Below are 25,578 nucleotides of genomic sequence, written 5' to 3'. Positions count from 1 at the left end.
CCACCTGACCTGCACATCTTTGGACTCTGGGAGGAAACCGGAGCACCCGGTGGAAACCCACGCAGACACGGGGAAAATGTGCAAACTCCACACAGACGGGCACCCAAAGCTGGAATCGAACCTGGGACCCTGGTGTTGTGAGGCAGCAGAGCTAACCACTGAACCACCATGCCACCCTAGGCTAAGTCAAAAATGCATGAGGACCTTGCGGGATCTGATTGGTTGTTACGATGTGATCATGCTCAATGTCTGACTCTAAACAATGTACATAAGTTCTGTCCACACTCTGTAAAAGTCGGCAGATTCTTTTGGCACTCTCGGAGTACTCATCGGTGGCCCAGTGGTTAGCACTGCTGCCTCACAGCACCAGGGGTCCCAGGTTCGATTCCAGCCTCGGGGGGGCTGTCTGTGTGGAGCTTGCACATTCTCCCCGTGTCTGCGTGGGTTTCCTCCCACAATCCAAAGATGTGCAGGTTTGGTGAATTGGCCATGCTAAACTGCCCATAATGTTAGGTGCATTAGTCAGAGGGAGATGGGTCTGGGTGGGCTACTCTTCAGAGGATCGGTGTGGACTGGTTGGGCCAAAGGGCCTGTTTCCACATTGTTGGGAATCTAATCTAATCTAATCCTTCTGGGCTGATCAGAGTCTACCGACCGGGCCATATCAAAGAATAAACTATTGCTTGTGTGATTGACAAAGACACTTCCAGGTGTGTTTATTGACCAATCCCAGAAATCCGATCCAGACAGCAGTCCAGATCAGAACAACCAGATAGGAAATGGTTAATGTCCCCAGGATGTGGGGAGCAAAATAAGACACCAAGGCGTTAACACCAACACCAGAGAAAAACTGAACATACAGACGTAACAAACATTCGTAGCAAGCCAGAATCACAGATGTACAGCACAGAAACAGTCCCTTCAGTCCATGCTAACCAGATATCCTAAATCAATCTAGTCCCATTTGCCAGCACTTGGCCCATGTACCTCTAAATGCTTCCCAATATATACCCATCCAGATACCTTTTAAAGGTTATAATTGTACCAGCAGTCACCACTTCCTCTGGCAGCTCATTCTTTATACACACCACCCTCTGTATATAGGAGTTTCCCCTTAGGTTTCTTTTAAATCTCACCCTAAATCTATGAGCAATCCCAGATCAAAGATCTTGTCTATTTACCCTCACCATGCCCCACATTATTTATACAAAGTTGTAGGGTCACCCCTGTGGGATATAGGTAAAGCAGTGTTACTTCTGCAACCATAATTGCTTCTGCAAGGTAAATGAACTAACGCCAGGGTATAAGCTAAGAGTGGAGTTAACAAGCACGAAAGCTATGTGAAAGAAATATATAATTGCTTTTGTATTAGCTAAAATGTGCATACATGAAATGTGCCTGCAAACAATGGTAGATGTTACAGACAAACAGATAAGGTGCTGTGAGGGGAGGGGGTGTAGGTTAAGCTAGATATGCTCGTACAAACAGTTATAAGCATCTGTTTCCTGCTTCTGCAAAAACAAAAAAAAACACAATCAAGGAGGTCAGAAGGCTCAGTGTCGGCGAAAAATGGGAGGAAATATTGCTTTCGCATACAAGGAAGCAGCTGGCAGTGAAAGAGGATATACGCTAACATTTTGTTCACGCTCAAGGCCGGATAAGGCAAGAAATAGACAAGAGTAATAGACGTCACCGGGAAAGAATGGAGGGACAAACCGATCTTTTGAGGATCAGCTTGGAACATCAGGGCGGGGATGGAGGAATGTGAATGCGGGAAAGAAGCTGAATGTGCTGGAGCCGAAGTGGAGGAAGAACAGAGGATGCAAAACCGGCTTGAAGCTGCAATGAGGAATATTGCATGTACTGTACTTGTACCTGTGGCTGTTAATGGTGGGAATCGGGTGCATTTTAAAAATAAAAACTGAAAAGATATCCAGCCCTCCCCCTTCCCAATCTCTATCCTTCAGTTCCTCCTCACCCGGCTAACTAAGACACATACCTGAGTTTGCAGAGTCTGCTCCCTCCCTGCATTCACTCCAGTTGCTACAAGTGACCAATTTCCCCTCCTCCCATCTCTGTCTCCCTCCCAGGATGAAGAGTTGCCCAGAGGGCGGGACATTCACTTTGAAACTGACAGAGCTACTTCCGCCTTGTGACGTCACAAATGGACTAGGGGCGGGCCAAGGAAAAGTGACGGTTGAGGGGGTCAACAGCGGGACGCCGCACTGCGCATGCAGCAGACGAGGACGAGAAAACACTTTCGAAAAAAAACCCTCCCTTCAGAGAATCCCCACAGTGTGGAAGCAGGCCACTCGGCCTCACCAACCCTGCCAAAGGTCACCCACCCACACCCATTCCCCTACATTTAACCCTGAGTAATGCACCTTACCTGCACATTATGCCTAATTTCGCATGGCCAATTCACCCCTACCTGCATATCCCTGGGCACTGTGGGTATTTCAGCATGGCCAATCCACTTTAGATTAGAGTGGTACTGGAAAAGCACAGCAGTTCAGGCAGCATCCGAGGAGCAGGAAAATTGACGTTTCGGGCAAAAGCCCTTCATTAGGAATAGAGGCTGCAGGGTGGAGAGATAAATGAGAGGAGGGTGGGGGTGGGGGTGGGGAGAAAGTAGCATTGAGTACAATAGGTGAATGGGGTGGGGGTGGGGGGGATAGGTCAGACAGGAGGGTGGAGTGACCTGTTCAGATCCGAACTCTGCTGGTTTAAAGGTGGCCCGGAGTCCGTGGAGGATTATTTGGTAACGAGGCAGGTAATGAGGAAGCAAATGTGGCTGTGGTAGCGAGTCTGTTTCAGGACATGGTTGAAAAGCTTCAGGGCAGAGGAAATGACCTGGGAGTTGCAGTGAGAGAGGGATTCCTTGAGATTCTTGGAGAGAGAGGAGGAAAACTTCTTCAATGCAGGCATCCTTGCAAGAGGATTCACAGTAGGGTTAAAATCAACTTGGTAAAAACAAGGACTGCAGATACTAGAAACCAGATTCTAGAATCACACAACTCCAGGTTGTAGTCCAACAGGCTTCTTTGGAAGCAGTAACGTTTGGAGTGCTGCCTCTTCATCAGGTGGTTGTGGAGGATAAGATCCTAAGATGCAATTTAGAGCAAAACATTCCAGTGTCCTGCCACTGAAATGGTATATTGAACAAACCTGGATTGATAAGTCTTCCACCGTTTCAAATAGGTTGTAGGTGTCATTACAATGTAAATCCCAGAACTTCTTGTTGTCACCTTCTCGAGATAACAAGGCTTTATTGCAAAAGCTCACATCTCAGCCCAGACAATGCATTAAAGGTGCGAGGTCAGAGTCTGCCTGTATCCCAATCTTGAGTCAGACTGGGTCCGTTTCCAAAGTCGAATTTACAAACTATTACATGTATGGACTGCCTGCAGATTTTTCCTTAAAAAAATGCACATAGAATGTATCTGCAAATATACATCCACACACCCCCATACCCACACGCACAAGTTGTTGGGTGAATTCGTACTTGCAGAATTATGTCTTACTTTGCTCAAAAACTGCATGAATCCATGTAAGATTCTGTAAATCAGTTTAACCATTGTGGCACAGAGTCTCACACAGGGGAGCTCACACCTTCAATACATTATCTGGGCTGACGTGACACCAATTGGTAAAGTTCACTTGAGGATTTAACTATTTTAAAAGTTTTTCTGATTTACATTTGAAAGAACTGAAACTATCATGGTCATTCGAACAGATGAGAGACTTAAACAATCCAGGTCTTTTTCAATATATAGTTTCAGTTACATCACACTATAAACTGTTGCTATAAATTCTGTGTCTTACAATTTTATATTCCACAATCCCCTGATGAAGGAGCTGCACTCCGAAAGCTACTGCTTCCAATTAAACTTGTTGGACAGAATTTCTCAAGTAGGGCACCATACGAATCCTGGGAGACCCCTATTTCTTGTTTACTTCGTAATGAACAAACATTAAGCACGGTCGCCAATTTATTTCTAATTTGGTTTCATTTTTCTTGTTTAATTCCCTGCGATTATGTGGGAGAATTGTTAGATTTGGGCCAGCCATTTGGTCACATATTAAAGCCTGGAAACCATTTTGAATCTCAGCTTAGTGCCTGCTTACTAAAGTTGAAACTTTATTGCTGGAACAGCACAGCAGGTCAGGCAGCATCCAGGGAACAGGAGATTCGACGTTTCGGGCACAGGCCCTTCTTCAGGAATGCCTGAAGAAGGGCCTGTGCCCGAAATGTCGAATCTCCTGTTCCCTGGATGCTGCCTGACCTGCTGTGCTGTTCCAGCAATAAAGTTTCAACTTTGATCTCCAGCATCTGCAGACCTCACTTTCTCCTGCTTACTAAAGCTCATGTTTCCCAGGCTCAGCGGAAACGGTTGGCCTTGCAGCTGTACTGCTTCCTGATAAACAAATTCTTTCCTGACATGGGGCTTTATTTCCATCCCCCACAGTTGGCGAGTCAGGCAGGAGATACCCGGGTCCTGCCAGGTCACCGGCCGATATCCTTTGAGAGATGAAATATCTGGTTGCTGCTTTTGTTGTGTCCAAAATAAAGAGGAAATCTGGCCAGGGACAAAAGTGCTGTTAGAAATATTGATACAATTCTCCCTACTCAGCCACAAGATACTAGTGAGAGAATTCAACAGGGTCCTAGCATCTGGACATAATACTGCTGAGAACACTTGTGCTTTACAAAATTAGGAATAAATAATTTGCTTACCGCAGGGTTATGAGAGGTGAAACCCTATTTGATAAGCCCTGGACCCACACTGAGGTCCATGGCATGCTTCAAGATGCCCTCAATCTGTTTGAGTGCCCAACATTAGTTTTAATTGGCGAGTAGAAATCTGAAGTATAATTGCTCACTTCAGGATGTCCAGACTTGAATGAATTTGGCATACAGGACACATTGGGCAACCATTAAAGACTCTGTTGTATTTCCCTGGGTTATGGACTCATGCAGAGACACAAACAACTTGTGTTGAAAACAGTGTTCGATTTGCAAATGGAACAGCTGAGAGGTATTTAGAGTTTGCACACTTGGTTAAGTAGCAATGTGTCACAGCCAGGATTTCTGAGGCTCAACTCCCTAACTTGGGCTGTTCTGGAATGTGAGTGCCTCATTAGCCTTGGAAGGAAGGAAGGAATAAACAAAAGCTGACAAACTGAGATATGAAGCAAGTTAGAAAATGTTACAGAGAGACACACACAGGCAGAAGTTTGCAGGAAAGTTAACACTTCATAATCTGGTTTCAATGCACATTAGCCTGGGTATGGTACTGATAGCGCAGGGGCCTCAAATAGGGGATTCCCTCAATACTCAAACCAAAACATGGGTGCCCCCTGCTGGACTGGTTTGTGTTCATTCTTTGCTGCTGCCTATTTCAGTTGATGATGTCCATTATTGTGGCACCCAGATTTTTGGAAAGCAGCTAGGAAAAGATCTGAAGCGTGTTTAATTTGTAAACAAACAAGATGCATACTCTAAGAGGGATGCCCTGTGTTTGTTAACCACTTCCTTGCCTGGTCAGCCTTTTTTACTGGTTTACAACTTGCGTATATAGAATCACCTCGCGTACATTGTCATGAATATTGTCTAATATGAGTAGATGTATTTAGTAGATGAATCAAAACCATCTCAATGATTGAAACAGCTGACACTGCATTGTTGGACAAATGGGAAATATTTGCACCAGTTAACGAAAACTCTTCAACGTTTACAGTCACGGGTACGTCAAGCTGAAGAATTAGGACCGGGGCATATTGGAGCCTGCTTCCTCGGGCAGAGAATTCCGCAGATACATTACTCTCTGGGAAAACCAGCAGCCCTCACTTCCTCCTCCTCATCCCTGTCCTAAACCTACTCCCCCAAAGCTTGGGGCCTAGTCTCAGCCACTAGCAGAAATGACTGGATAGGGTAGGGCTTCATCCTCTCAGTGCAAAGAATTCCCACTTTCCAGCAAAATCCCGGATGTACTCACTTAGTTGCTTGCTGTCTCACAAATGAAAGGTTTCGTTGTAACTTCTTCCGGTCCCAGTAGGGCAAAACATCTTTGAAAGCTGCTCTGAAAGCCCTGTCTTCACAACTACACTTCTGCTTTCACCGAAGACAGTAAGAGTCATACACCACAGAAACAGATCCTTCCACCCAACTAGTCTATGCCAACTATATATCCAAAATCAATCTATTCCATTTGTCAGCATGTGGCCCATATTCCTCAAAAACCTTCCTCTTCATGTACCCATCCAGATGCTTCTTAATTGTTATATAGGGCCCTCAGCCACCCAGTTTACCAAGATATTTTTCCTTGCATAGAAGGAGAGAATGGAAAATAATTTCCTCCCGTGCACATCCAGAGAAGGTCAGCTCGAGAAGCCCAGAAGAGGAGATACTGGATCTACTGTAATTTCCGTTCCCAAGATTTCTGTCAGGGCGTTTGCTACTTTGGTCCAGTATTTGTGGATCTTATGGCATGTCCATAAGCGGTGTGTAAGAATGCCCACCTCTGCTTTACATTTGGGACACATTGGAAATACTCCTGCCCTAAATGTTGCCAATCTTTCCAGTGCCATATGGGCCCTATGAAGTATTTTTAACTGAATGGCCTGAGTTCTGTTACAAATGGAGATTTTTTTGGCATTTTCCCAGATGTCATTCCACATTTCTGTAGAAATTTCCAGCCGCAAATCCTGATCCCATGTTCTAAGCGGACGGTCCATATCTTCCGACACTTCATCACGTAATAAATGATAAAGAGTGCTGACCGAGGGAACGCCCATTGGCCACAACACTCTTCGTTCTCTATCTGATTTATAGAGACTATTTAATAACGTAGTCGTCTTCTGTATGTAATCTCGTATTTAGAAGTATCGAAAGAGGTCTCCATTAGGTAATCCAAATTTCTGATGCAGCTGTTCAAAAGACATTAGGACCCCCTTCTCAAACAGATCCCCTAAATAGGAGATACCCCTGGATCTCCAGGATTTGAATGTGGTATCTGTAAGCCCCAGTTGAAAACCCCATGCCCCCACTATAGGAGTATAGGAGGATGTTTTATGTGAATTACCCTCGTTTTGCCGCATTATATTCCAAGCTTTAATTGTGTTTAGTACTATAGGGTTTCTACAGTGGTCCGTAATGATTTTCATCTAATCTAAAAATAAGAGATTAATAAGAGAGCACTGTACTTGAGAAGCCTCGATGTCCATCCAGATTGATTGCGGGTCAGATGTGACCCAATCGGCTATGTAGCTTAACAAGAAACTTAACTGATACTTCCTAAAGTCTGGAAAATCCAGCCCTCCCCCCTTGCCTGTGGAAGCTGTAGCTTCCTTAACTTAATGAGGGGCTGTCTAGGATTCCAGATGAACGAACCCAGCCAACCATACAATTTGTACAGTGCCAGCCTCAGCAGCATCACCGGAAGCATTCTCATAGGGTATAAGAGACGGGGCAAGACATTCATTTTAATTAGGGCTATTCTACCTTGCCAGGAAATTGGAAGGTCTCCCCAGCGTGAAGGTCCTGTCTTTCCAATAGATGCACAAAATTGGCTTTGTATAACTGGCCAAATACTGGGGTGATAAAAATGCCTAAGTATAAGAAATCCTCCAGAGACCACCGAAAGGGGAAGTGGGATCGGTCCAATAAGTGGGACATACTAGTGAGGCGTGGCCTCCGATTTTAAAAAATTAATTTTGTAGCCTGAAAATGCACTAAATGTATTAATAACTTGGATTAAGGGACGCACGGACATCAGAGGATTACTAAGAAAAAGGAGATCATCATCTGCATATAGGGTAATTTTATGTTTACCTGTACCAACCCTCGGGGCCGTTATATTAGAGTCAGCCCGTATCGCTTCCGCCAGTGGCTCAATTATTAGCGTGAATAGCAACGGTGAGAGAGGACATCCCTGACAGCAGCCCCTACCCACACTGAAGCTACCTGAGCCTAATCCATTGGTGATCACAACTGCTTTGGGATCATTATACAGTGTTGAGACCCATTTGGCAAATACGTTTCCAACACCAAACCTTTCTAATGTATAGAACAGGTATGACCATTCAACCCTGTAAAATGCCTTCTCCGCGTCCAAAGAGACTACTATTCCTGGTATTTTTTCCTGATGACAGACTTGATTCACATTCAAGACCCTTCTAATATCATTAAATGATCTACGGCCCTTAATAAACCAAGTCTGCTCCTCTTTTATGATATATGGCAGTACCCTCTCCAGCCTCAATGCTAATGTTTTAGAGAGAATGTTAAAATCTACAGTTAGCAAGGATATTGGTCTGTGTGATGCACAATCTTCTGGATCTTTTCCTTTTTTGAGAATAAGGGAGATAGTCACCTCATTCAGTGAAGGCAGGAGGCAGCCCTGACTATTTTTGTAGTTTTACATGTTCATAAGTGGGCCAGCTAATACTCCTGTGAACTCTTTGTAAAATTCAACCTGAAAGCCCTCTGGGCCAGGTGCCTTACCGCTCTGAAACTGCCTAATTGCATCAAGTATTTCCTGGGTTGTTAGGGAAGCATTCAGGACCGATACCTGTTTCGGGGTTAAGTCCGGAAATGCCAGGCTTTTAAAAAAGGACTGCATCCTCCTGGCTCTATCTTCACAATCCTGCGATCAGAATAAAACTTTCTGAAGATTGCGTTGATCCTTTTAGGATCGTGAGTCAGAGTACCAGCATTTTCCCTGATAGCTGTGATAGCTTGAGAGGCCCTTTTTTTTCCTTGTAAGAAATGCTAAGCATATACCAGGTTTATTACTCAATTCATATAATCTTTGTTTTGCAAATAATATTTCCTTCTTTGCCGTTATGGTGAAGGCGGTATTCAGAGCTGTCCTAAGGGCCGTAATCCTTTGTAATTTGGCAATAGAAGGTCTGTCAGCGTATGCTGTTTCAGCTGCTATTAAGCGAGCCTCAAGTAGACGCTGTTGGTTTCCCTTTAATTTTTTCTGGGTCACCAAGTATGAAATGATCAGACCTCGTGCATAAGCTTCATTAGTCTCCCACATCATTGACGGGTTCCTGGCCGTACCTGAATTAATTTCCAAGAAAGCTTTAAATTCTTGAGAAAAATATTTTGCAAATTTACTATCCTTCGTTAAGAAGGAACCCATACACCAATGTCAGGGGGATGCCTCATTGTTCCTAGCCTTGATTTCCATATACACAACAGCATGATCAGAAATTATCATATCACCTATTTTACCGGATGATATGGAATTTAAAAAACTCGAGGGGGCAAAAACATGTCAATTCTAGTGTGACATTTATGTGGATGAGAGTAAAAAGAGAAATCTCTGCCTTGCGGGTGGAGGCACCTCCACACATCTATTAATCCTAATTCTTGATTCAAATCCGCCAATTGTCTATATCTGGGGGATACACCCGCAGTACTCTTGGGTATGCTGCCTATTTCCGGCTCCATAATGCAATTAGAGTCTCCCCCTACAATTGTATGACGAGCACCGAGTGCCATCAATTTGGAGAAGGCTTCCTTTATAAATTTGAAAGGATGCGCCGGGGGACAATACTGCTTTAAAATCCCATATTCCTCTCCATTTTTAAGGGCTTTAATTAGCATATATCGCCCAGATTCATCTTTTATCTGACTTGGGATTTTGAAAGGGAGATACTTCCAAATAAGAATAACTACTCCCCTACTTTTTGAGCTGAAGGAAGGAAAGAAGGCCTGATCAAATCCACCCCGTTTTAATTTCAAGTGTTCTTTATCCAATAAATGGGTCTCCTGTAGGAGAGCTATATCAACCCTTTCTTTTTTGACGTTTGATAATATTTTCTTCCTTTTGATTGGAGAATTACTCCCCTTGACATTCCAGGTGCACCATTTAATTGAATGACTCACCATAATTGTCCAGGCAAGTCCGAGCCCCCCCGGGAGGAGAAACACCATCCAAAACACCACGAGCATAGACCATAGAAACTTCACAAAGAGATTCTTTATTACACTCACACTAACATAATAAAAAACTATTTCTAAATAAAAAAAAAACATATTTAAATGGAGATTTTCCCTCTCATTTCCTTTCCGAAAACCCATCATATCCTCTCCCGACCAGTGCCCCACCCTCGACCCAGGAACCCCATAATAAAGTGAAGAAAATTCAAGTGTATGCCCAAGCTAAAGTTAACAATGAGTACCCTCCCTACCCGGCCACACCAACACTTAGATATATTTGGTGATGTTAATACCACGTATAAACATATAAAACTATAAAATTACAGTCTCAGCAGATAATAATTAATTATGATAATACACAAAAAATTGGGGAAAATCGCAGAGTGAAGAACAAATAAGCCCCCTCTCCCTACTCCCCGGAGATAATATTAAGCAATAAAGTAATAAGAGAAAAAAAAGGGGGTGAACCAGAGAAGGGGGAGGGTAGAACATCATTCACCACACGAGTTAACTCTTACGATTTATCCAAGAGGCCAAAAATTCTGTGGCCTTCTCCGGCGACCCGAAGTCATACACTGACCCTTCGTGGCTAAAACGTAGCATCGCTGGGTAGCGCAGGGAGTACTGTATGTTTAAATCCTTTAAATGCCCTCCTCTTTTGGACCAGAGATAAGGAAAAGTCCTCAATCAGCATAATCTTGGATCCTTTGTAAATCATGGCTTGGGGATCTTTCCCAAGATTTCTGGAAGCTTCCAGGAACATCTGCTTCTCCTAAAAGCACTGCAGCCGGAACAGGACCGGGTGGGGGCGCTGGTCCAAGCCGGGCCTGTGTATTGCATCCCGATGGGCCCATTCTCCCCAGACCTGGCCTGATCCAGCCTCCAGATTCAATAACTGTGGAAGCCACTGCTCCAGAAACGTTGTAAACTGGCCTTCCTCTTCCCATTCGGGAAGGCCCAGCAAACAAATATTTTCGACGACCTTGATTTTTGAGGTAGTTAATGTGATCTTCCAAGGCCCAGACTCGCTGGTCGAGAGGTTCCAGACCCGACCCACGGCTGATTCTGCAGCAGCCTCGGAGGTCGCAGCCTTTAGCTCCGCCCCTCCGACTCAATGTTCGATTCTTTCAATATCTCGGTTGTGCTTCTGCAGCGCGACCGAGAGCAACTCCCACCTGCTCCTGGACTCTTCTATGAAGGTGGCGATCTTCTCTTCAAGCTTAGAAATCACTGCAACAAGGCTCGCTACCATAGTTAAGTACCCTGGGGCAGCTGCGGACGCCTCTGCTGCAGCTGGGGAGGGGTTCCTATGTGCTGCGAGCTGCAGGCATTCTCTCCTTTAGTCATTTTAACGGGGCACTAAACTGCTCAAGTTTGGTGCAAAATAACTAGCTGTATTTAAATAAAACCTATTTAAATGATTTGGAAGGTGTGGTGGAAGCAGGCAGCCTACTTTGCCTGAGTCTTGGGCAGAGCACAACAGACTCAGACTTGCTGGGTCGCCGCCATCTTGGATTTCCTCCACCCAGATGCACCTTAAATGAATCTACCGTCCCTGCCTCTACTTCTGCTGGCAATGCATTCCAGACATCTATCACCCTCTGAGTAAAGTACTTTCTGTGTGCATCTCCAACATGATGTCCCAACTCCTGTACTCAGCATGTGAACAATGAAGGCAAGTGTGCGAAACACCTTCTTCACCCCCGTCTACCAGTGATGTAACTTTCAAGAACAATGAACCCGAACACCCCCAGGTCTCTGTTCTACAACACGACCCAGGCCCTAATATTACCTGTACAAGTCCTTTATTTTAGTAAAATGCAAACCCTCACTTATACCATACCTCTCTCATACACACGCTCTCTCTCAGACATACACATACACCATCCTCTCAACACACTCACCCTCTCGCAAGCTCATTCTCCATCACAATCATACTTTATCAAGCATGCACACATGCAAAGACACACTCACTGACGCACAGTCTTATACACAAACTCACATACAAACACACTTTCCTGATGAAAGGCTTTTCCCCCGAAACGTTGATTTTTCTGCTCCTCGGATGCTGCCTGACTTGCTGCAACACCACATTCTTGATCCTAAACTTATTACCCTTTAGTTCTGGGCTCCCCCATCCAAAGGAAAATACCATGTCTATTTACCCTATCCATGTCCCTCATGATGATATAAAAGTGTATAAGGTCACTCCTCAGACTCTGGCACACTACGGAAAACAGTCCCAGCCTATCCTTATGTCTCTCCTCACCCGGGTAACCATGACACATACCTGAGGTCGTAAAGTCTGCTCCCTCCCTGGATTCACTCCAGTTGCCACAAGTGAGCCTGCTCCACAATCATTAAGATCACGGCTGACCTGTCCATCATCTCATCTCCTCCTCCCTGCAGTCACAAGGAACCCCTTAATTCCCCTACCAGGCAAAAACCCACCTAACTGTGTATTGAATATACTTAATGAAGCTGCCTCTATTGCTTCCTTGGCCAGAGTATTCCATAGATTTTGATAGAAGCCCTTTTGCCCAAAACATCGATTTTCCTGCTCCTCGGATGCTGCCTGACTTGCTGTGGTTTTCCAGTACCACTCTAATCTAGACTGTTCCATAGATTCATGACCCTCGGGGAAAAGCAGTTCCTCTGCATCTCTGTCTGAAAGCTACTCCCTCTAACCTTGAGGCCTAGTCTCACCCACCAGCAGAAATGACCGGACAGGGTAGTGCAATGGCATTGGGAAGATGTTTCCACTGGTAGGAGAGACAAGGACCAGAAGGCACAGCTTTAAGAATAAAGGGAAGACCTTTAGGAACAGAGATAAGCGATGTCGCCTTTTCTGGCGACAGCGAGGAGCATGGACACCAGCGGGCATGCATGCTGTTGTTCACACCAAGGAGCAGACACAATATGTTCTGTGGCGATGGTGTTATTGACAGATTTTAAGTGTTCAAATGCCAAGGGGAGAAATAAAGAGTAGAGCCACAGTTCTTTTTCCTCATGTGGTTCAACATTTTATAGCTTTTGCATTTTGTCTGGCTGCTCAACAATTTTTTTAATGTCTTTTCGTCAGTGTAGGGTTGAGGTTCACAACAAGAGGGCATAGGTTATAGGGTGAGGACAGAACGATATTAAAGGTATCTAAGTCGCCACTTTTCCATGCAGAGGGTGGTGCACGTACGGAATGAACTGCCAGAGGAAGTAGTGGAAGCCGGTATAATTACAGCACTTAAAACACATCTGGATGGGTATATGAATAGGAAGGATTTAGAGGGATATGAGCAAAGTGTTGGCAAATGGGACTAGATCAATTTAGGATATCTGGTTGGCATGGACAGGTTGGACCGAATGGGTGTTTCCGTGCTGTACATCCATGACTTTAAATAATAAAGTCTACTTTTCCAAATAACAAAGTATATCCATGTTAACAAGGCTTAGTGCACAACATGCTTTACTAACCATTCTCAACAGGTCCTGCCCCTTCAATGACTGAGGAACATATACATGCTCGTGCATAATCTCCTTCACTAGTATTTACACACTACCCTCAGCAATTGCACAAGTAATAGCAAAGAGCAAACAGCACAAGGATTAAACAAACAGTGAGGGACAAACAGCACAAGGATTAAACAAACAGTGAGGGGGAAACAGCACAAGGATTAAACAAACAGTGAGGGGGAAACAGCACAAGCGCCAGTAAAAGCAGATGGAAAGTGAGTGTAAAATGTCACTATGACAGGACAGGCCCCACATTCCTTCCCCTCCGTTCCCCCACAACCTGCCTCACCTTTCACCTCCCGGGCCCAGTACCTTCCAGGTGGCCCCATAGTTGACACAGGGGCCGCCCCACGACCAGTAGAACTCCACCACCCAGGCGGCCGACGAGTTCCCAAACAGGCCCTTAACCCCATCCGCCTCCAGAATGCTCACCGGCTCCTGCCTGCTGTACAGCCGGCCGGTGTGGCCGTGTCCCAGCAGCTGCACCAGGAAGGCGGCGGTGCCCAGTGACGGGTGTCTGCCCCGGGCCGCACGGCGCCATTTTCCTAACGGCCGCCCTCCCGCCGCTCGAGCGACTTCTCCTCCCAACCGCCTTCGCCCCCGCGTGACGTCTGCACGGGGGGGATGGGCGGGGCCGGGGGAGCCTCACCGTCACCAAGCAACAGCCACCTCGCGCTACAACTGCTCATTCACAAAAACAAACTCTCCTGTCTCGCTCTGCAGCTGCAGGGGGGACACTGCCACGTTTCCAGGAGCCCTGTCTACATTGGGAAAGCTCACGGCTCAATTTAAACAGATATTCCGACATCTAACGGAACGGCATCATATCGAAAGGGGGCAATCTGCATTTTAAAGGGACATGGACATTTTAACGGGTATTTCTGCAAATAAAGAGGTTTAAATGGATAAGATTACATTTCAAAGGGATGTGGTCACATTCAAAGGGATATCTTCATATGTAAAGTGACGCAGTTATATCTAAATGAATCTACATTTCGAAGAGACGTTGCCATATTTATAAGTAGAGACAATAGGTGTGAATTCTGTCTGTGTCCCAATGTTGAGTCAGACTGACATTTTTCTTAGAAAAGTTCTGCATTTAAATTACATTCTTGAGAAGGTAAGTTATAGATTCGGGTGTAGGTTAGGGAGAATTGGCCGTGCTAAGTTACCCATAGTGACCAGGGATGTACAGGTTAGGGAGGCTTGGCCATAGAAATATGGAGTAAGGGGTTGGATATGGCTGGGATACTGTTCAGAGGGCCAGAGAGGAATAGATGGGCTGAATGGTCTGCTTCCACTTTGTTGGGATTTTATGACCCTCCCCATAAAGGAGCATTTTATCTACATCTATCCTGTCAAGCCCCTTTCAGAATTCTACTGGTTTCAGTAAAGGTATGCAGCACAGAAACAGACCCTTCGGTCCAATTCGTCCATGCCGACCAGGATTCCACACTAAACCAGTCCCAGTTGCCTGCATTTGGCCCATATCCCTCTAAACCTTTCTATTCATGTACCCATCCAAATGCTGTTTAAACGTTGTAAATGTACCAGCAACTACCACATCATCAGTAAGTTCATTCCATATACAAAGCCACCCTCTTTCAAAATGTTGCCCCTCCGGTTCCTTTTAAATCTCTCTCCTCACCTTAAGTAATATGCCCCCAAGTTTTGAGCTCCCCGATGCTAAGCAAGAGCCCTTTGCTATTCAGCTTACCTCCACTCCTCATTTTATCAATCTCAATGATGTCACCCCCTCACCTCCTCTCCTCCAGTGAATAAAGTCCCAGCCTCTCCTTATAACTCAAACCCTCCAGTCCTGGCAACTTCCTGGTAAATCTTTACCGAACCCTCTGTGATAAGAATACTTCTGATTACAGGGCCATCAGAACTGTACTCAGTACTCTGAAAGTGGCCTCACCAACATCCTATACAACCTCAACATGATGTCCCAACCCCTGTACTCAATGGTGTGAACAATGAATGCTATGCTAATAAATGCCTTCTTAACTGCCCTGTCTATCAGTGATGCAACTTCTAACGAACTATGTACCTGAACACCACTCCCCCATGTCTGTCTGTTCTATAACATGACCCAGGGCCCTACCATTATCTGTACAAGTCCTGCCCTTTCTTGTTTTAGCAAAATGCAACCCCTTGCTTGTATTAATACCTCTCTTACACATGCTCCCCCTCAGACACACACACACACACACCCTCCCTAATACTCTCTCAGGCTTATACTCCATCACACTCACTTTACCAAGCATGTACACATTCACATGCACCCACACACAATTCTACGGGGTGAATTTGTATTGGCAGAATTATATTTGCAGATGTATTCAATTTTGCTCAAAAAGCACACAATTTCCAGGCAGTCAATCCATGTAATATTTTATGAATTTGGAAATAGAACCAGTCTGACTCAAGATTGGAATACTGTCAGACTCAATTCTCAGGAAGAAAGTGAGGACTGAAGATGCTGGAGATCAGAGCTGAAAAGGTGTTGCTGGAAAAGCGCAGCAGGTCAGGCAGCATCCAAGTAGCAGTAGAATCGACGTTTCGGGCATGAGCCCTTCTTCAGCCCTTTCCTGAAGAAGGGCTCATGCCCGAAACGTCGATTCTCCTGCTCCTTGGATGCTACCTGACCTGCTGTGCTTTTCCAGCAACACATTTTCACACTCAATTCTCACACCTTTAAATGCATTGTCTGAGCTGAGAGGTCATCTTTTTTATAAAACCTTAAGTCATCTCAAGAATGTGACTTAAAAGATGTTCTGGCAGTTACACATTAATGAATCAATACCTGCACCCATTCTAAGAGATGAAAGACTTGACAGCAATTTAGGCTTGTTCAATATATTCCATCAGTTGCATGATACTGATCTTTTGATATACGTTCTGTATCTTACAATGCTGCTCCACAGCTACCCGATGAAGGAGCAGCACTCAGAAAGCTAGTGCTTCCAAATAAACCTGTTGGACAACAACCTGATATTGGGTGATTTCTTTTTAACTTTATCAACCCAGACTAATACCGACACCTCCACATCATTTCCAGTGAACACAGCCCACACCTCCTGGTGCTGTCAGTAAACTTTACAATGCTGATGAAACAACGCAGTACCTGAAAGATTTACAATTTCTCACGATACTAGCTTCTCATTCACTGCTCCATCTGATACATGACATTGGAAACTCAGTGCAGGAGGCTGAAACAAAGGAGCAGCTTTAAACTAAAAACCTCTTGGAGCTCAAAGCTTTCAATGAGAGTCTGAGCCCGGCGGTAAGTTCAGGTGACCTTTATTGTGACTCAACTTAGTTACATCTTCAGATTCCCCCCTGCAAAAAGGCATAGACAAAGTAGCTGCTTTTTAAACAGCTCAAGATCAAAGCCCACACACACCCCACTGTCTTTACTATTGGGCAGCACCAGGTTGTAATTGGATCCTTGTTACAGCCGTAATCCGGAGGAAGTATTGCCTCACTCAGCAATTTCAACCCATACCCTGTATCCTGGTAAGTTTCTCCCTGCTCATTTGCCAGTGGGGAGAGGGCAGTGTAGAGTCAGACTGCTGTGGGTCTGGAGTCATGTGTAGGCCAGACCGAGTGAAGGATGCAGATGGAACGACTGAATGAATACTCTCCCACAATGGCGGTTCCCTTTCCTAACAAGGGAGAGAGTGAATCAGATGGGGGCTTTCTCCCCCGCACCACCCACTCCCTCTGCCATCTGTCGTGGTGGGATTCAAACCCGGGAGTCCCCGGAACCGGATTGATAGTCCAATCGATAATGGCACTTGACCGTCACTCCTTCAATCCCCCTGCGATGGCACGTGAACTTGCTGGTGCTTCCGCAGGTGGGAGGAGCGGGTGAAGCCCTTCCCGCACTGAGAGCAGGTGAACGGCCTCTCCCCGGTGTGGACCCGCTGGTGCCTCAGCAGGGTGGAAGATGTGCTGAAGGCTTTCCCACACTCGGGGCAGCTGAAGGGCCTCTCTCCCATGTGGACCCGCTGGTGGGTCAGCAGGGGGGAGACCCGAGTAAAGGCCTTCCCGCACTCAGGGCAGTTGAAGAGCCTCTCCCCCGTGTGGATCCGCTGGTGGGTCTGGAGGCTGGAGTAATTGCTGAAGGCCTTCCAGCACTCAGAGCACCTGAAGGGCCTTTCCCCCATGTGGACCCACCGGTGGGCCAGCAGGTGGGAGGAATGTCTGAAGGCCTTCCCGCAGACAGGGCAGGGGAATGGCCTCTCCCCAGTGTGACTGCGCCGATGAGTCTCCAGGGCAGACGGGAAACGGAAGCCTTTCCCACAGTTGCCACACTTCCACGGTTTCTCCACGGGGCGGGATTCCTCAGGTTTCTCCATGGATGAAGCTTCAGCCACACACAATCGAACTTCCAGCCCCTTCCTGTCGTGAATTCCTCTTTCCAGGTCGTATAGCTGCTACACACTCCACGCACAGTACGCTGCAACAGTGGGGTCTCTCGTCCAGTCCCAGTGATGCTGAAAACATACTCACTCAGTCAGGAACCAAAAAGCTTTGATCCCTCTCACAGAAATCAGTTGAAAATTGTTGCAGTCCTGGTGGACTGAGTGACTGTCAGACATTGACGGCGAAGTGAGGATCGCAAATGCTGGAGAGTCAGTCGAAAAATGTGGCACTGGAAAAGCACAGGGATGTCAGACAGCATCCGAGGAGCAGGAGGGTCAATGTTTCAGGCATAATCTGTTGATTGAGAAACTTCCGCCATCAGATCTTCAAATATGCTGTAAAAAGAGATTACAAAAGTCATCACTGCCAGTCCCAGGGTAGAAATTCTGAACAAGCAATTCTACTTTCTGCAGAACATTCTTTTCTTTTATTATTCCACAAAATTAAAAGCACCATCCCACTCTCTCTCCCCCCTCTGTTCTCACTCCGCTCTAACCAATTCCCCTGAAGGTGCTGATTCAGGATCTTACAGGGGCAGAAAAGCAAAAACATCAAGACTGACATCTCTCTGAAGTTTGGATACCTCCACCTGAAAGTTAATATCTTTCACAACACTGGGATCCTGCTGAGAGTGAGCAGGTCTGATTTTGGGAAGCAAACACAATGTGTGTCAATTCAGGGTGAACCTGCCACGCAGCTTCTTGAGGAATAACCAGACAGAAAATGGTTAACATCCCCGGGAAGGGGAAGCAAAATGAGACATCAAGGTCTTAACACTGACACCAGAGAGAAATTGAATATACTGACATGGCAAACATTAGTGGAAAGCCAGAGTCATAGAGGTAGACAGTACAGAAACAGACCCTTCGATCCAACTCGTCTGTACCGACCAGATATCGTAAATCAATCTGGAACCGTTTGCTCATACGTGGCCCATAGCTGGGGTCATCCCCACCCCCTGTCCTGAGACCTTGATGCCTCCAAGCTGACCTTCAAAGGTTCGGTTTTTCCCTCCATTCTTTCCCGGTTGTCTTTTGTAAGTTTTGAAAACTTTCCCAATCCCGAGTATAGGATTTGGGAAGTTGTGTTGTCGCAGTACAGGACATTGGTTAGGCCACATTTGGAACATTGAGCACAATTCTGGTTTCCTTCCTATCAGTAAGATGTTGTGAAACTTCAAAGGGCTCAGAAACATTTACAAGGATATTGCCAGGGTTGGAGGATTTGAGCTAAAGGGAGGCTAGGGCTGTTTTCCCTGGAGCGTTGGAGGCTAAGGGGTGAGCTTATAGAGGTTTATAAAATCACGAAGGGCATGGATAGGATAAATAGGCAAAATCTTTTCCCTGCGGTGGGGGGAAGGGGAGGTCCAGAACAAGAGGGCATAGGTTTAAGGTGAGGGGGGAAAGAAACAAAAGAGATCTGAGGGGCAACCTTTTCACACAGAGGGTAGTAAATGTATAGAATGAGCTGCAGGAGGAAGTGGTGGAAGCTAGTACAATTGCAACATTTAAAAGGCATCTGGATGGGTATATGAATGGGAAGAGTTTGGAGGGATATGGGCTAGGTACTGGCAGATGGGACTAGATTGCGATGGGATATCTGGTTGGCATGGACAAGTTGGACCGAAGGGTCTGTTTCCATGCTGTATATCTCTATGACTAGTTGGACTTAAGGGTCTGTTTCTGTGCTGTATGACTCTGGAACTGTTCTGTACTGGTCTTAAAATCATGTTCTTGCCTTCCCCCACAAACATTCATTTCTTTGTTGTTCAAAAATCAGATGAACTCAGCCTTGAATATATTCAATGACCCCCTAACTGCAGGAAGGCATCCCCACTTCTGAACTCAATTCCTCTTGCTCATATACCACTTGCCTTGCTGATTGCTTGCTGCACCTGTCTGACAACTGGCAGCGACTGGTGTAGGAGGATGCTGGGGCTCCTTTATCCATCCACACATCGTTCCTGATGAAGGGCTCGTGCCCAAAAAGCCAACTGTCCTGCTCCTCAGATGCTGCCTCACCTACTGCTCTTCCAGTACCACATTGTTTGACCCTGATCTCCAGCATCTGCAGTTCTCACTTTCTCCACATCCAAATACATCTCCATTTAAACAATGCACTTCCTTTCTACTTTTTTCCCCACAGCAAAGGCTATAACTTCATATTGTGGTACTGCATTTGCCATGTGTTTGCCAGTTGTGGTCTTCTCTATATCGGGGAGAGCGAGCGCAAACTTGGGGAATGGTTCACTGAGCATCATATCTGGGTCCACAGAGCTGACCAGAGTTCCCAGTCACCACCCATTTCAATTCCCCTTCCCACCCCCTTTCTGACATTACTTTCTGTGGCCTCCTCTATTGCCACAACGAATCAAACCGCAAACTGGAGGGACAACACCTCATCTGAATAGAGAAGGAAGTAAGCAATAAATAATAGACCCCTGCAGAGTGCTGAGGAAAAAAGGGACCTTACTGTCCAAGTTCAGAGATCCCCAAAGGTATCAGTACAAGTAAAACGGGGAATGAGGAAGGCAGCAGGATGGGTATGTGAATAGGTGGGGTTTAAAGTGATATGGGCCAAGTGCTGGTAAATAAGATAGATTAATTTTAGATATCTAGTCAGCATGGACGAGATGGACTGTTTCTGTGCTGTACAGCTCTATGGCCATCCACTTCATTTTGAAATGTTTGCACTACCACTTGGAACATCCTGTTAGGGTTCAGAGAGTGCCAGGTCCTAACATCTCCTTCCTCATGTCTCCTATGTATTTTAAATCAATAATAACATTTGTATGTTCCTGGGTTAGTACTTTAAATACACAGACACATACAAGAAAATCAGAGTTTCTCCTCGGTAGAGACAATGATGATTTATTTCAACTTGCTAACAGGTATCAGAAGGGGAGGATCTGCAGACAGAAATCTTGGAAGAAATTCCATAACAAGATCTGACAGGGTCACTCAATATCATTGGGGGGTTGAATCTGGAAAGAGAAATCCATTCGACCTGCTTCAAAGAGGAACTACCAGTGAACTGAGCTTTAACTGGTTACACAGAAAGAGTGTGTGTGTCCCAGTGAGCTGACAACGGGAAGGAGCTTTAACCAGTTACACAGACAGAGAGGGGCTGAGGCATTTATTTTACCCCTGGAGCATCAGAGCCTGAGGGGTGACCGTAGAGAGGTTTATAAAATCATGAGGGGCATAGATAGGGCAAATAGCCTAGGTCTTTTCCCCCCAGGATGGGGGAGTCGAAAACTAGAAGGCATAGGTTTAAGGTGATGTGGTGTAAAATTCCAAGCAGTGGAATGTGGTGAAACGGTTAAAAATTATGTCCCAATACATGTGTGAATCTAACCAGAATGGAGGTGTTGCTTAGTCCCGTGTGAATCTTCTTATCTGTATGTAACCAGAATGGAATGTGTTTTTCTGCTGTTCACATGAATGTTTATATCTGGAAAAGAGTATATCAGCCGGAAAAGTCTCCAGTTCGGTGAGTCTGCTCCGGGGTTACGTTTAACCGCCGAGCGTGGGTTGTTGGCAACCGCTCTACGAGAACTGACGGCTCCCAGTTTTTGTAACATGTAGAGTGAGTATAAGCCAGACCCGTTGTGCGACGCTGCGGGGAATAAAATGCCCATATTCTAGCAGTCTCGCCTCTTGGTCGTTTGTTCTGTGTCAGACTACTCTCCTACGAACCTGACCTTGAGAATTTTTTAAAACATTTGGCGTAGTCGAGCAGGGTCAATCGCAATTGAGGAGAGATTTTGATACAGAACAATGTTTTGGAAAACGACTAAGAAACCAGAAGAACAAACTGTGGAGGTCCCGACCGTCCCGGGATGGCATGGATGTGGGCATGTACGTGGCAGTTTGTTTGAGAAAGGATCCCAGTCCTGCCGAAGAACCCCTTGCCTGGGGTACAGCGGAGGATGTGGGCATGTCCAAAAGGCTGAAGCGGAGTTAACAGAATTGAATGGGATTGAACTGAACTGAACTGAGTGGAACTGAAGTGAATCAAATTGAACGGAACAAAATGGAACTGAGCTAAATTGAATTGAAATGGACGGAACTGAATTGAACACAATTGAATTGAACTGAACAGACCTGAACTGAGCTGAATTGAATTACACTGAATTGACTGAACTGAAATTAACTGAAACGAATTGAACTGAATTAAGCATAATGTAACACATGTATTGGGCCAAGCAGTGGAATGTGGTGTAAAATTCCAAGCAGTGGAATGTGGTGAAACGGTTAAAAATTATGTCCCAATACATGTGTGAATCTAACCGGAATGGAGGTGTTGCTTAGTCCCGTGTGAATCTTCTTATCTGTATGTAACCAGAATGGAATGTGTTTTTTAGCCTTGCTCTGCTGTTATTCAGAATGGAATGTGTTTTTCTGCTGTTCACATGAATGTTTATATCTGGAAAAGAGTATATCAGCCGGAAAAGTCTCCAGTTCGGTGAGTCTGCTCCGGGGTTACGTTTAACCGCCGAGCGTGGGTTGTTGGCAACCGCTCTACGAGAACTGACGGCTCCCAGTTTTTGTAACATGTAGAGTGAGTATAAGCCAGACCCGTTGTGCGACGCTGCGGGGAATAAAATGCCCATATTCTAGCAGTCTCGCCTCTTGGTCGTTTGTTCTGTGTCAGACTACTCTCCTACGAACCTGACCTTGAGAATTTTTTAAAACAGGTGAGAAGGGAAAGATTTGAAAGGGACCTAAGGGACAACTTTTCATGCAGAGGGTTGTGCATGTATGGAATGAACTGCCAGAGGAAGTGGTGGAGGTGGGTACAATTGCAATGTTTAAGAGGCATTTGGTTGGGTACATGAATAGGAAGGGTTTGGAGGGATATGGCCTGGGTGCTGCCAGGGGGAATTAGATTGGATTGGAATATCTGGTCGGCATGGATGAGTTGGACCGAAGGGTCTGTTTCTGTGCTGGTTCTGGGTTATGCTAATCCCTGTGGCCTTATTCCAGATGCGATCCATATCTACAGGCAAGACAGGACTGACTCCAGCTGAGTGTCTCTCGGGTCACCGCCTCCGTACCCCTTGGAACGATTCGGCTCCCTTCTCAGTCCACTTCCACATGACCGAAGCAATGATTGGTTATGTTCTTGCTCTAACTAGTGTTATGCGTGCCTTTCACTCCCAGGAGCGTGCGGCGTACAGTGATGTTCCCTCCCTTTCAGCCTCTTCACGGGTAGAGCCTGGTTCGTTGGTGCTCGTCAAGAACTGGACTGGCAAAGGTCTCCAACCTTGTTGGGATGGCCTCTTCCAGGTTTTACCTCCCACCCCTACGGTGGTCACAGTCACTGGGCACTCAGCTTGGGTCCAACTGCACCATTATAAATTGATTGACTGCACCAATCAAAACTTGGGAAGAGGAGGAGAGAATCCTGGAATCCCAACAAAAGGAGTGGACCTTGTCCAGTTGGGTTTTTGAATCTTTCTGTTGTTCTAATGTTAATCTTATTACAGATACTTGAACTAAGAGGAGGGACATGTGGGGGATCGCTTATCTCCTCACCTTTCTGATCACGTACAACATCCTGATGGGGAACGCCACTAAGTATGGATACGACCAGGAATGATCAGAGATTATCCATCACCCATGCTGAGGAGATGTCGACCAGTGCACCGGACCAGACGCCTTTGACGTGTGGAACGTGATGAAGATTGATTATTGCAATGGACTCTTACATCAGAAAGACCAGATGGTCCACCTGGACAGTAGAAATCAGTGGGAGATATCATGTCGTTACCATGTTTTTTTTATTTTACCTGCAGTCGCAAGCCTAGTGAGGATAAAAATGATCAACCCCGTTATTATGGTAAATATTTTAAAGACGCCCAGGAACACCATCCCATTTTGCAGGTCGGGCCAACTCGAGAAAAGGGAAGCCTGATAGGGGAAACTCCTCAATCCACAAACAACTTATATATACAGGCCCACAGAACGCTCTTCACCCCAGAGGCAGTAGTATGTTACTCCTCTCTATTGGGAGATGACTTACTTGCCCCGTCCCCAGTCCCCGATTCCATTCTATTCGTCAGACTTCCTACTGCCGATCCTGCGAAGAGAAATATCACTTTCCAATACCTCCGGTCTGTGTATACAAACAGCTGGTGTAACACTGGCTGGGGTACAGCAGGCCTTATGCGGCACATGGACCTGGAACGGAACCCTTCCCTTGTCCATTTATAGGCCTTTTCTCTTTTCAGAATCTGATACTGTCACCAAGACCATGTACAATAGAGCTAAGGGAGAGCCCAATGGGAACAGCATTCTGAGGACCATTGTCTCCCATACAGTGCGAGTGCTCGAGTCACTTGGCCCATTTTTTTTTTAACAGAGCTCAGGCACCTCCTCTTGCAAAATGTCGACCCTTTCCTCCTGTCGACCTGACCAAACCCCCTGCTGTAACATTTCAGTAACCTATTTTGACAAACTCTCCGTAATATAAACCAAACCAGACTATTATTTCTTCAGGGAGAAAGTGAGGTCTGCAGACGCTGGAGATCAAAGCTGAAACTTTATTGCTGGAACAGCACAGCAGGTCAGGCAGCATCTAGGGAACAGAAGATTCGACGTTTCGGGCACATGCCCTTCTTATTATTTCTTCAGCTAAGGTAAAGCTACCAATTTCCTTGTCCTGGATGGCAAAGATGTCCCTCATAAGGTCACTATCGGAGCCCTTGTTCCCAACAGTACCTTGTCCTGGCCAGTGGACAAGTCGATGAAACCTCCATCTGAGGAGGATGCAGAGGTCAGTCTCAGCCAACCTTGCTCCAACTGAAAGGATCCCAAGGGTGACAATACAGGGCACCCGATAGCCTGGGGAATCCAGAGTACCCTGAGGTTGGAAGGATCGGCAGGGGTGACAAGTCAACAGAACCGCAATTCCCTCTTTTGCGGCCTGACCTTTCGAGGAAATAAGACTAAAGAGGCTCTGAAACAGAGTAAACTGGGATTATCAGACCTGTGTCTTTACTCTGTGCAGAATCGGTATGCCTTAGACTATATACTCCCCCAGGAGGGTGAGGTCTGCACCATTGTCCAAGATAAATGCACTGCGGGCATTCCCGATCTCACTGGCAATATTACTAAGATACAAGAAGAGATCCAGGCATTCCTTGACAGAATGAGTGAAGGGACCAGTTGGGGAAACTGCAGATCGGGCTCATGGTACAATTGGCTTATCAATTTAGCTATGTTTGTTTATCAGTATTGGTATGGTTCGGTATTTAATTGCTAGGCTTATGAGGTCCCTTAGTGATATAGATTTGCCCCAGAAGATGTTCCTTTTGCGATCCGATAGCTCACCCACATGTGTCGATGGCGATGATAAATATGACCAGATGAGCTGCGAAGATGGTGGTGCCGCTCTGCAGGATGTTGATGGCTGGACCACCTTGAAGGGCATTCGTTTGGACTAGCCTTCTCTTTCAGTGATCGCGGTGCAATCAAAGGGAGGAATGAGGGTGTGGGCATCTGGGTGAGAAAGTCTATAGCCTTAAAACTTGTCTTTAAACATTCAGACTAAAATGTAATGCTGAATTATTGAATACATTTACTGCACTAGAAAATAAACAGGCAAGAAGGCTCAGAAAGAGGAGAGAACTTAAAGATAGGGACTCCTGGGCTCACCAAGTGATAACAGGATGCTGT

General features: G+C 45.8%; 1 protein-coding gene across 1 annotated transcript in view; it reads right to left on the bottom strand.

The window, feature by feature from the left end:
* LOC148144814 (uncharacterized) overlaps positions 1–25,578 on the bottom strand; it is a 104,745-nt gene that overhangs the window by 6,413 nt on the left and 72,754 nt on the right. The window contains exon 3 of the mRNA XM_087975060.1: positions 17,318–17,674. Coding sequence (XP_087831186.1) covers positions 17,318–17,674 — 357 coding nt within the window. The remainder of the gene's footprint in view (positions 1–17,317; positions 17,675–25,578) is intronic.

The sequence above is a fragment of the Chiloscyllium plagiosum genome, unplaced genomic scaffold (genome assembly GCF_037043375.1).
Source record: "Chiloscyllium plagiosum isolate Xiang-an unplaced genomic scaffold, Cpla_swu_hap1 HiC_scaffold_27, whole genome shotgun sequence".
Classification (NCBI taxonomy): Eukaryota; Metazoa; Chordata; class Chondrichthyes; order Orectolobiformes; family Hemiscylliidae; genus Chiloscyllium; species Chiloscyllium plagiosum.
Note: the sequence above shows the minus strand (reverse complement) of the source record. Positions and strands in the feature narration are given on the sequence as shown.